Source organism: Tupaia chinensis, unplaced genomic scaffold, assembly GCF_000334495.1.
Source record: "Tupaia chinensis unplaced genomic scaffold, TupChi_1.0 Scaffold000597_1, whole genome shotgun sequence".
NCBI lineage: Eukaryota > Metazoa > Chordata > Mammalia > Scandentia > Tupaiidae > Tupaia > Tupaia belangeri.
The window spans coordinates 1,955,753-1,967,657 of NW_006160114.1; the positions used below are offsets into that span (position 1 = coordinate 1,955,753).

The 11,905-nt window shown below is 42.3% G+C and overlaps 1 protein-coding gene across 8 annotated transcripts in view; it reads left to right on the plus strand.

The window, feature by feature from the left end:
- Nucleotides 1-11,905, plus strand: part of TEX26 (testis expressed 26) — a 38,498-nt gene that overhangs the window by 15,424 nt on the left and 11,169 nt on the right. For all 8 annotated transcript variants that reach the window (XM_027775700.1, XM_006158428.2, XM_027775701.1 and 5 more), the window contains one exon: nt 870-1,026. In XM_027775700.1, coding sequence (XP_027631501.1) covers nt 870-1,026 — 157 coding nt within the window. The remainder of the gene's footprint in view (nt 1-869; nt 1,027-11,905) is intronic.

The following is an 11,905-nucleotide window of genomic DNA, read 5'->3' on the forward strand; positions in this document are numbered from 1 at the left end:
GTATAAAGAGAAATATCTTATGAACTAGAGGGAGAACTACAGGGATGAAGAGAGGATTTTGTTTTGTTTTGTTTTTAATAGGAGAAATTAGGGTGAACTTGGACACTAATAGCAGCCACCCAGCAGAGAGAGAGAAATTGAAGTTGTGAGAAGTGAGTATTGTGGGAGCAATATGCAAGAGTAGACTAATGAACTGAGATCTAGTGTCCAAGTGAGGCTGGGCCCAGCTAGGAACACGAGCTACTCCTGTCTGGGAACGCATATGTTAGGGCAGGTGCAGTGGCTAGGAGATGGCCTAGTGGGCTGTTGAGCTTCTCTGCTGGTGGCTTCAGTTTTCTTAGGGAAACCAAAAGCAAAGTCATGAGAGAAGGAAGATGGTGAGAGGGAATGGAAGTTTCAAGTTTTGCAATCATAAAGATCTCTTTGGGGGTGAAAGGAGAGATGCCTACCCTTTCTCTTGTCCTCAGGATGCTGCTGAGGCCTCTGCACATGAGGCAGTGTTTCTCTTTGCGGCTGCCTTAGGGAGGAAGCTGCTGTCTCTAATCCTTGGAAACTGTGACCAGAGGTAGAATCAACATGGGTTTTCTCTGATCTTGTCTGTAGGAGATTTCTGGGTGGAAGCACACCTCTTTGCAGTTTGCAATTACATCGTCTTGCTCTCAGTGTGCAACATCAAGAATGAACAAAATCCCTGTGCACAGTTTGGCAAAGCCCTGGCTTCTGTTGGTAGGCTTTCCACATACATGCAACTGCAACGTGGCAGTTGGGTACAAAGTTTCAAAAGACCATGTACATACAAACACTCAGCTTGTTGATTCCATTAGGTGTGCCTATGTGGATTTTCCTGAAAATTGTGTTTGCTTTGGTAGGACCTTTTTCAATGGACTCTACCTCCAAGTCAAGCAATGGCAACATCAAAGAATTGCCTCCCTTGGAATATCCCTGCTTCAATGGAAGAAGTTCAGAAGGCAATATCGAATCAGTTTATTTCCCTTACTAAGAGAGACTTCGTGGACATAGCAAAAGGTAAACATGCTCTTTATTCTCTTTTCCCTGGACACATGCTGGCACTGGAGCTGCAGTGGTTAACAGAATGCATGTGGTCTCTCCACTCAAGGAACTCGCATTTTAACATGGAAACAGGTAGTCTTACAAAAAACAAACAGAAATGATCAGCTATAAAAAGGTGCACGTGGTGAGAAATTTAGATTGCTACAGGTAAAAAATTGGACACCTAGCGTAAGTGAGGGTGGGAGGGGAGAGGCCAAAAAAGGCCTGAGGATGGAAAAGAATTGTCAGGTGAAGTCATCATAGGACAGTGTTGTTGCATAACTGTGAAGACCTACAAGAGTGTTTGGGGAACCACAAGAATGCCAGCATGAGTAGAGCAGTGTCTTGGGCAAGGGGAGGACTGAGAGAGGGACCAGGGTGGGCAGAGAGTTTTTTCTGGAAGGGTTCTATAAGTCCTGCTAAGGAGTTTGGAATTCATGGCAGGGACCCTTACAAGGTTTCTATTAGGGTAGTGACACAATTCAACTGTGGACTGTTGGAGCCTCACCCTTGCTCTAGGGTGAAGAGCAGAGGCAGCCAAGCCTGGCAGGAAGCCAGTAGGAGGCTGCTGAGCAGCCCAGAGGAGAGCACGGGCTTGAAGCAGTGGAGGCAGAAGCAGTCAGATGATATCAGTGCTCAGTAGATGACAAGCTGTTCAAGGGAGGACCTGTGACCTGCGGGTCACACTGTGTCACCAGCACCCACTCCAGTGCCTGGTTCTGGAGTGGGCAATAAAAAGAAATGTTAGCTCAACAAATAAACGAATAGTAGGGATGAGTGACTTTCAGACAATAGCAATGAGGAAGTAAAAGGAACAAGCATCTAACTGGAGCTCTGAGTAGATGGGATGCTGGTACCTTTCATAGACAATAATAGGGAAACCAGGGCCATTTTATGCTCTTCCTTGGGAGAAGGAAAAGGTCTAGCTCTTTCTTCATTCTGTTCCCTAGAAGAAAGCATGTTTTCCTCTAGGGTGTGGGAGTTCTGCTATACAGATTTCCCCTGTGAGAATCTAGATTCTCCCATGATTCACTTGGCTCTGCCCTTTGGGTTCTGTAGCTGGGAAAACTCTAGTCTGCCTTTCCATAATGTAGATAGAGATGACACCTTTGTCCTTTACCTTATTGCCATTTCTTAGGAGCCAAAAATGAATTCTACTTTTACAGACACTTTTTCCAGAAATGACGTATTTGTTGATAACAATGCAATTTTGTTCTGGCATATCGTTAGGAAATTTTAGTTCATTGGAAATTTATGAAAGTGAACTACAGATATTTTCAAACCCAAACAAAGAAACCTTGCCCTAAGTTACTGAGAAAACAACACTCCAAGCCTTGTGACAAGATAGCAGTCAGAGAACGTTTGTTCTCCCCCTCTTTGGTGACAACAGGATGACATACAACAAATATTTGAGGAAGGCCAGCAGCTTTGCGGGATCTGAATACAAACCGGAGAGCACCAAGGACCCTCATCCTCCTGAGACTCTGAGTTAAGAGAGGACAATAACAGATCTCTTAAGACCTATATGAGAGAGAAGGTGGAAACCTATACGAGGGAGAAGGTGGAAACCTGTGTCCCTCCCTGTTCCTGACCCAATAGGCCATCTATCCATGTGAGCTGTAGATCTTCCTTCCTCCTGAACAAGAACTCTACTTCTTCAGTTTTCTGGCCTTTCTTCGACATGATCGCTCCATCTCTAAAGTATTCATCTCAGCCTGACCACATACACACTGACATGAATATATCCCATCTAGTGTGTCATCCAGTGTATCCCAAATGAAACAAAGACAAGGGCTCTTCCTTGACCTTACACCTCCCTAGGGTTAGTAGCTAATTGTGCATTTCTCCGCTTTCTTTCACAAACTACAAACATTTTCTAAGCCATTAAGTGCTTCATAAATTAACATGTTTAATCTTTACAACAACCTATGAAATTATTACCTCCAATCAAAGATGAGGAATCCAAGGCTCAGAGAGGTTAAGCCACCTGCCTAACTAGTAACTGCTGGAGGGAGGATTTGAACCCAGTCTGGCTCCCCTTATTGCAACTATCTTCTGCACAGCTAAAATTCCTTTAAGGGTCAAGTTATACATGTTGCTTCCAATTCTTAACTTTGGTTTATATTTTTGGAAATTAAAATGTACTCTTATTAATGTATTGTATGCATATATGAAATAATTACCCAGTGTCTTATAAAGAAATAACATGAATCCCTTGACCCACCCTCTTAGACCCAGTCTTACCACTGGCAATCAACTTCAACCCCTTTTAACTGTTTCTTCTTATATTATCCTCATTTTTTTAAGTATTATGCTTCTACTACTGTTATTCTTGATTCATCAATTTTAGACAGTATTATTGACTTCCTGTTACAGTAGTTGAAGATTTGGCTCTCTTATAACTCTTTCTCACTTGGCCTCCATCCACCCTCTTAATAGAATTATATTCCAAACATTGGGTTGAATTCTAATGCTGTTTATATTATGAGGATATGATATATTGCGATTACATAATATGATGTAATTGTGCAAACATTTACTGCTGAGTCAGGTTGTATTTCATGATTGTTTCCTTTGTTTTATGCAGAGTTGATTTTTTTTCTCATGTGCTTAGTTTTTCTATATGCCTTCCAGTAATTTTTTAAAAAATATTTTATCATACACTTACCAAGATTTTTTTCCACAGTTTTAAGCTTTTAATTAGCTCTTGTATATTTCCTGGAGATCTTTTTTCTGACAACCTCCAACATTTTTTTCTAGTCTTAGACTGGTTACTCCTTATGTTTGCTGCCTTACTGTGCTTGGACTTTCATTTTTATCATTCTAGGAGATTCTTTGGTCTCACCCATGTGTTGAATTCCCTGCTTCCTGAGTTCATATCTTTCTCTTTATCATTCCCTCTCCATCGTTTTCCTGAAGCACATCTTCCAGTAGCTTTCTTTTTTCTTTTTATCTGAGAGGTTTTTGCTATAGGGTGCGTGCGCTTGCCAGACAGAGAGAGACAGAGAGATAGAAAGTGAGAAATCACCCCCCAGGGGGGATGGTCACACCACAATCCCTTCTCCTCCATTCTCCTCTCAGGATCTTGGGCACGCATGCACACGCGCTCGGCGTGAGTTTAAGCCACCAAGTCCGGGACTTGAACCGTGGTCGACTACATGGGAGTCCAGTGACATAGCCATTATGCCAACTGCTGGTTCCCTTCCAGTAGCTTTCTAAGAAAGGGTTCCTGAGAAGAACTTTTTGAGTGTATTACTGCAAATCTGAAAATGTCTTTCCTTCATTACACTTGTTTGGTTGTTTGGCTGGATATAGAATTCTAGGTTGGTAATCAGCTTCCCTCAGAATTATTATTCCAAATGTCTCCCATCATCCAGAATTTCTGTGAAGAAAACTGATGTTATTTTAACTCCTGATCCTTTTGAGTGTCTTTCCTTTGAAAACTCTTAAGATCTTCTCTTTAGTTCTAATATTCTGAAAATTTATAGTTATATGCTTTAGTGAAAGTCTTTTGTTGTTCATTATGTTAGGCATTCAGGGGTCCTTTCAATTGAGAGACCATTTCCTTCAGTTCTGGTATTTTTTCCCCCTTGCTTTGGTTCTTTACTTTTCTATTTTTGTCTGTTCTCTTCTGGTAGTTGCATTAACCCTGTAATTTTCTTACTTTTCCTCTTCCAGTAACTTTTCCTTACATTTCTTTTTCTGTGTAGTTGAAAAATTCCTTACATTTTAATCCAACTCTTCCAGTGAATTTTTTTATCTCAGTTCTCATATTTTTTAAATTTTTAAGCTCTCCTTCCTCTTGCTGATATTTTATTTTTAAAAAATAACAGCACATTCTCTACTTGTTATATAGATGTAGTCATTCTCTTATAAATTCTAGGATATTTATTATAAACTTGATGTTTAATGTTCTCATCTATTCTTTGCACTGTCTCTATTTTCTCTGTATCTCAATGGTCTAATAAAAATGTGCTTGTTTCATATTTATAAGAGATCAGATCCAGATTTACTATAATGCTAATAAGTGTCACTTCTATACGCTCTTCTTTTTCTTAAAGCAGGTGGGGAACCAGCGGTTGGCGTGATGGCTATGTCGCTGGACTCTCATGTAGTCGACCACAGTTCACGTCCCGGACCTGGTGGCTTAAAACTCACGCCGGGTGTGTGTGCGTGTGTGCCCAAGATCCTGAGAGGAGAATGGAGGAGAAGGGATTGCGGCGTGACCATCCCCCCTGGGGGGTAATTTCTCGCTTTCTGTCTCTCTGTCTCTCTCTGTCTGGCGAGCACATGTGTCCTATAGCGAAAATCTCTCCAAAAAAAAAAAAGCAGGTGCACCCAAAACATTAAGCCCCAAGTCTCACAAAACATACAAAGGATATACTCAGATATGATTTGAAACTGTATAGGGCTTTGTCAGCTGGTGCTTGACTTAGGTGATTGCATGACCAGGTTTCATTTGAGAGAAACCTTAAAGCCACTATTTGCAGATCAAAAGTCTCTCCAGAGAGATCAGCACTTGATTGCTGACATTGTGAGAGCAGGACTAGGACAAGGAGGGGTTGGGGTCCTCCTGGTTAGTGTGAAGACTTTCAGTGATCCGTCCTTTTCCATTCTAGCATCTTCCTCCATTCACCTTCTGCTGTGCCTGAAGTTCCTGAGTACGGTGTTTCTCTCTCTTTCTCTCTCTGTGTCTCTTTCTCAGAGAATAAACTTCTGGTTAGGAAGGAACAGTGATATGACCGCATGTCTTAAGAAGATGATCCAGAGAACCACTCTGTATCCAAGCGTTCAGCCAAGCCTCTGTTTTAGGCCCTGGGCCTCATTCTTTGCCTTTCACTGTACTTGTTATTTCTGAGTTTGAACCTGCTGTGATGTGATTTATTTCACTTCTTTGTTATTCCCTTCTTCATTCAGTTAGGTTTCAGCTTCCTCTACGTTGTTCATTTAGTTGCTGCATCTCTACCTCCAAAACAATGTTAGCATTTTTCAACTATAATCATTCTGATGCAGTTTGGAGATAGAGGAGTCATAAGTCCATGGATATAGTCCACTGGGTTTAATGAGAAACACTGCTAACCCTTTGACTTTTCAACCCCTTTCGATCTGGCTTTGCCCCCACATCAGCCCATCAAAATAGCTCTTGTCAAGGTCCCCAGGAACCTTCAATGGAGACTTTTCCATTTGTATCTTATCCAACCTTCGAGCAACATTGACTGTTGGTGGTGGCTGACTCTCTGTTGGAACACTCTTCATTTTTGTCACACTTTCCTGTTTTTCTCTACCTCTCTGGCTCCTTTCTGGTTGCTTTCCTGTTTTACTACTAGTTAGTATTCCTAATTCCTTTAAAGAATAACTATCCTGAGAACTTCCACATTTTTATCTTTTCCTCCAACTCTTTCCTGGGCCACTCAGTCTTACACTTGGGTTCTGAGAGAAGACACACGAGGGCTCCAAATCATTGCCTTCTCCTTCCCTGGCAAGTTATCTATGGGTCCCTCTAATTTCTTCTCCACATGACAGTTAGATGATCTTTTAAACATTTAAATTGGATTATATGCTATTATTTTCTTTCACTGGCTTTCTGTTGCACTTTAAATAAAATCCAAATTCTGGTTCCTTTTCTTGGTTCCTAGAGTCCTGGTAGGCTGGCCCCTTGCTCACCTCCTCACCATCCTTCCATCATCCCATCTTCCTTATTCACTAGGCTCCAGGCACATGGACTCTATTTCAATTCTTATAAGATAGCAACATTTTTCCCAGTGCTCAGGTGCTCCTTGGCCTAAAATGTTCCCCAACTTCTTCTCTGGTTTTGCTTTGTCATTCTGTAGACACTAGCTTAAATATTACCTCTTCTGTGAAACCTTTCCTTACTATATTGCATGAAGTGTGTCACCATCACGTTTGTTTCCTTCCAGCCCTCTGCATTCTGAAGTCATTTGTTACCAATTCTAGTCCTTGTTATTTTGTTCTACTCTTTCTTTGATTATTCAGTAAGTGCCTCTAAGGCCTTTCTACACTCTGGACCTACTATAATTCCTGGTATATAAAAGGAGCTCAGTAAGTATTTGACGAAAGATGAGAAAATACAAGAGGTCTTCAAAAAGTCTAGGAAAAGTGCTATGACAGAAAAACTGCATGGATTAAACAAAAATTCCATCAAAGTAAATTCATACTATAATTCAAAGCTCAAAATATAATTCTATTTTTGTGAACTTTTATTAGTCCCATTATATATGATAAATACTCTTTTTGAAGCTAGATGAGCATGAGATCCAAAGATCTCTATACCTTCAGATAAACATTGAGAGTCACAGAGGAACATTTTACATGTCGGCATTCTTGAAGGAGGTCTTTGAGCTTCCTATCAAAGCTGACCATTCAGCAAAAGCAAATTACCATTTCCCCACATGGATGTCAATACCTGGGACTTGTCAAGACTTCCTCCTATATCTTTATTTTGTTTCTCTTCTTCCCCACAGCCCTACCATGGTTCAGGCTACCAATGTCTGACCCTTGGATGAACTCTAGTCCAACTCCTTTCTCCAGTGCTGTCTCCTCTAATGCACTGTTAATCCTGTGGCCATAGTGAGTTTCTCATATGAAGCAGATGTCACTTTTCACCTTAAAACCCTTCAGGAACTCCTTGTTACCTTCAGGATAAAAGATAAATGTGTTAGGGACCAGCAGATGGTGTAATGGTTATGTCACTGGACTTCCACATAGTCGAGTTCCAGATCTGGTAGCTTAAAACTCACAATGGGTGTGTGTGCGTACGTGCCCAAGAACCTGAGAGAAGAATGGAGGAGAAGGAATTGCAGCGTGACCATCCCTCTAGGGGATAATCTCTCACTTTCTATCTCTCTGTCTTTCTGTGTCTCTCCAGTGAGTGCATGTGCCCTATAGCAAAAAATCTCTTTCAAAAGGAAAAGGCTAAAGGCTTTGAATTCTGTGTACCCTGATCCTTGCTGCTGCTCCAACCTTATCACTAGCCAGGCTCCACACTTATGGATAAGACTGAACTGCCGTCCCTCCTCTGGACTCACCGTGTCTCCTATGGCTTCATGCCATTTGCATACACTGCTTCCTTTCTGGGGACCACTTTCCCTTCTTTCTTTTATTCTGTGCCTATCCATAATTCAAATCTAGATGTAGGTTTCATTTCTCTTGTGAAAGCTTTCTCTGATCTCCAACTTTGAATTAATGTTCCTCTGTTCTAGTTTGTTCTGTTACTGATAATGGAAAATACCTCAATCTAGTTCATATTTTTTAAATTGCTATAGGGTCTGTATATTCACGAGAGAGAGAAAGAGAGAGAGAGAGAGAGAAGGTGAGAAAGCACCTCCAGCGGGGATGACCTCTCTGAAATCCATTCTCCTCCATTTTCCTCTCAAGATTTTGGACATGCACCCGCAGGTGCCCAGCATGTTGAATTTCAAGTCATCAGGTCTGGGACTTGAACAATGCAGTTGGCCATGTGGGATCCAGCTACTTTAATCACCATGCCATCAGCTGCCCTGAATCTGTTTAATTTCTGCAAAACAGAGATTTGTTCAGCTCATGATTTAGATAGCCAAGGTTCAGGAACCACATCTGGTAAGGGTCTTCCTGGTGGGGTCTCAAAGCCATGCAGGGAGTCACATCATGAAAGAACAAGTCTATATCTGTGAGTCCCTCTTCTGATCACCTTCCTTCTCCTCATAAATCCAGCAGGAGTCAATCATAGGGACCCCACCCTATTCACGTAATCACTCATAAAGGGCCCACCTTTTTCTTTTTTTTCTCTTTCTTTCTTTCTCCTTCCTTTCTCTCTCTCTCCTCTCTCTTCTCTCTCCTTTCTCTTTATTCTGTCTTTTTCTCTTTTACTTTTTTCTTCTTTCTCTTTCTTTGTTTTTCTTTCTCGTTCTTTTTTTGAGAGATTTTTGCTAGAGGGTGCATACACTTGCTGGAGAGCCAGACAGCCAGAAAGCAAGAAATCACCCTCAAGAAGGGATGACCATCCTGCAATCCCTTCTCCTCCATTTTCCTCTCAGGACTTTGGGCATGCATGCATAGGCACCCAGTGCAAGTTTCAAGCCTCTAGGTCCAGGACTCAAACCCCAGTCAGCCATGTGGGAGTCCAGATACGTAACCAATACGCCATCTGTTGGTCCCAAAGGGCCCACCTTTCAACACCATGAAGGTGTTAAGTTTTGTTAAGTTTCTTCTTAATACCTTTTGAATACAATCAGGTTCTAACATATGAATTTGGGGGTGGGGGATACCCAAACCATAGCACCTTCCGATGTGATGTTATCACCCGTTTCTACCTCTTTTGAGGAACTTACTACACAATACTGTACTTATCTTTCTGTGTGTGTTTGTTTCTCTGTGATACATTAAATTTCTGAAGCACAGAAACTCTGTTTTAGCTTTGTATCTTTTTTTTTTTTTCTGAGAGGTTTTTGCTATAGGGCACATGCGCTCACCAGAAAGACAGAGAGACAGAAAGTGAAAAATCCCCCCCCCCCACAAGGGAGATGGCCACACCGCAATCCCTTCTCCTCCATTCTCCTCTCGGGATCTTGGGCACGCATGCACATGTGCCTGGCATGAGTTTAAGCCACCGGGTCCGGGACTCGAACTGCAGTTGACTACATGGGAGTCCAGTGACATAGCCATTACACCAACTGCTGTTCCCATCTTTGTATCATTTTTGAATTAAGGCAAATGAGTGAGAAGCACTAAAAGTGCCTATTTCACATTCAGGCTTGGAGAACTTGTCTTCAATGAGTTAGAACAGATGCTACAGACAGTGGGAATGGTTTTCACTCGGCTAAACATTTTGTGCCAGTGGTCCTCATGGTTTTGAATGGTCCTGGATTGGGCCTTTGTGCAGATGCCATACCTAAGCTTAAATGGGTCAGTCTCTTTCTTTGGGTATGCTACGATAGTCTCGTATCACAGTTACCCACATATCCTAGCCATGTATATCACCGTTATCTACACTATGCTGATGTAATACCGCAGATATCAAGTGGTGAAGAAACCAGGGGGAGCAGAGCACCTGAGGAGCAAGGATGGCTCCTGCGGAAGAGTCCAGGCCCCGGGCAGTGATTGGCATTGGGTTAGGTTCGTTTTAAGCTGTAGTCATCTTGTCTGTCCATACCTCAGCATTATCATGGGGTTTCAGGTATTGGTTAAATTCCTTTGTATCATGGGTCTCTTTTTCTTTTTCTTTTCTTTCTTTTTTTTTTTTTTTCTTTTGAGAGGTTTTTGCTATAGGGCATGTGCACTTGCCAGAAAGAAACAGAGAGACAGAAAGCAAGAAATCGCCCCCCAGAGGGGATGACCATGCTGCAATCCCTTCTCCTCCATTCTCTTGGTATCTTGGGCACACATGCACACACACCTGGCATGAATTTAAGTCTCTGTGTCCAGGACTCGAACCACGGTCAACTACATGAGAGTCCAATGACATAGTCATTACACCAACTGCTCGTCCCCAGGAGTCTCTCTTAATAATACCTGAAGGAATTTGTTAACATGGAATTTTATACAACAAAAGCATCAGCTGAGAATAATCAAGTCCACATTATGGAATGAGCATGAATTTTAAGCCACCGGGTCTGGAACTCAAACCGGAGTCAACTACATGGGAGCGAGACTCAAACCATGGTTGACTGCATAGGAGTCCAGCGACATAGCCATTATGTCAACTGCTGGCCCCTATTGTTCACTTATTAATTTGGTAAATATTTAATGAAATCTAGACCTATGATAAGCACTGAGGATCAATAAGGAATAAAATTCAATTTTTGTCTTCAAAGGAACTTAAAGTAAATCAGGGCCTTGAAATTTTCTTTTTCTGGGTCCTCATTTCCAGTTATTCCACTTCTATGCTAATCCTGGTCCATGTGGACCAGACATGAAAGACTTCACAGCCTAGTCCCTGTTTCACCTTCATCTACTCCTCCCTGCCCTGAGTATCCTACACCCTACCAGCCAGGCTACACCTCAGGGACACGCTGTGCTAAACCGTTGTCCGAGCCCTTCACCATGTCTGTCTTCCTTGCTTCCTTCCTTCCTTCCCCTAGCACAGCCCATCACAGTCTCCCTGGGCTTCCATAGCACCTTATTCAAAGCTCTGAATCAGTGATCCTTGCACACATGTGGAGCTGGTTCACAATATGTGTCTGGGGCCTTTAGAGATGCTAAATCTCTGGGATGATTTTCACAGCTATGTTGAGACAACTCCCAACCTCCCTGGGGGTTGTCTTCTCACATGGTTCTCCCATGTGAGAACCACAGTCCCAAGTGTTATGGCTCCACCACATTCCGTATCTGTTTGTCCTATAGATATCTTTCTGATCACACTAGTTTGAGGTTGTCTTAAGGTGGGACAGTGACGTATTTATCAACAACTTTGCAAATAGAGCAGAACACATGTAGGAACTGAAGGCATGCTACTGGACGGCAGCTCTAGGGAGAGAGACGTGTATCAACAGAAACTTGATTTTCTCCTGTAAAGCTATTAGTACATTAAAAAAACAAGCTTTGGATGGAGGTTACTAGGAACAATACCAGATGGTTTTTCAAAATCTCTTAAGGAATGCCTTTGTTTTTTACTTTTTTTTTTGGAGAGATTTTCCCTATAGGGCACATGCGCTCACCAGACAGACAGAGAGAGACATAGAGACAGAAAGTGAGAAATCACCCCCCAGGGGGAATGGCCACGCCACAATCCCTTCTCCTCTCGGGATCTTGAGCACGCACGCACACGCCCCAGCATGAGTTTAAGCCACTGGGTCCAGGACGCGAACCGCGGTCGACTACGTGGGAGCCCAGTGACATAGCCATTACGCTAACTGCTGGT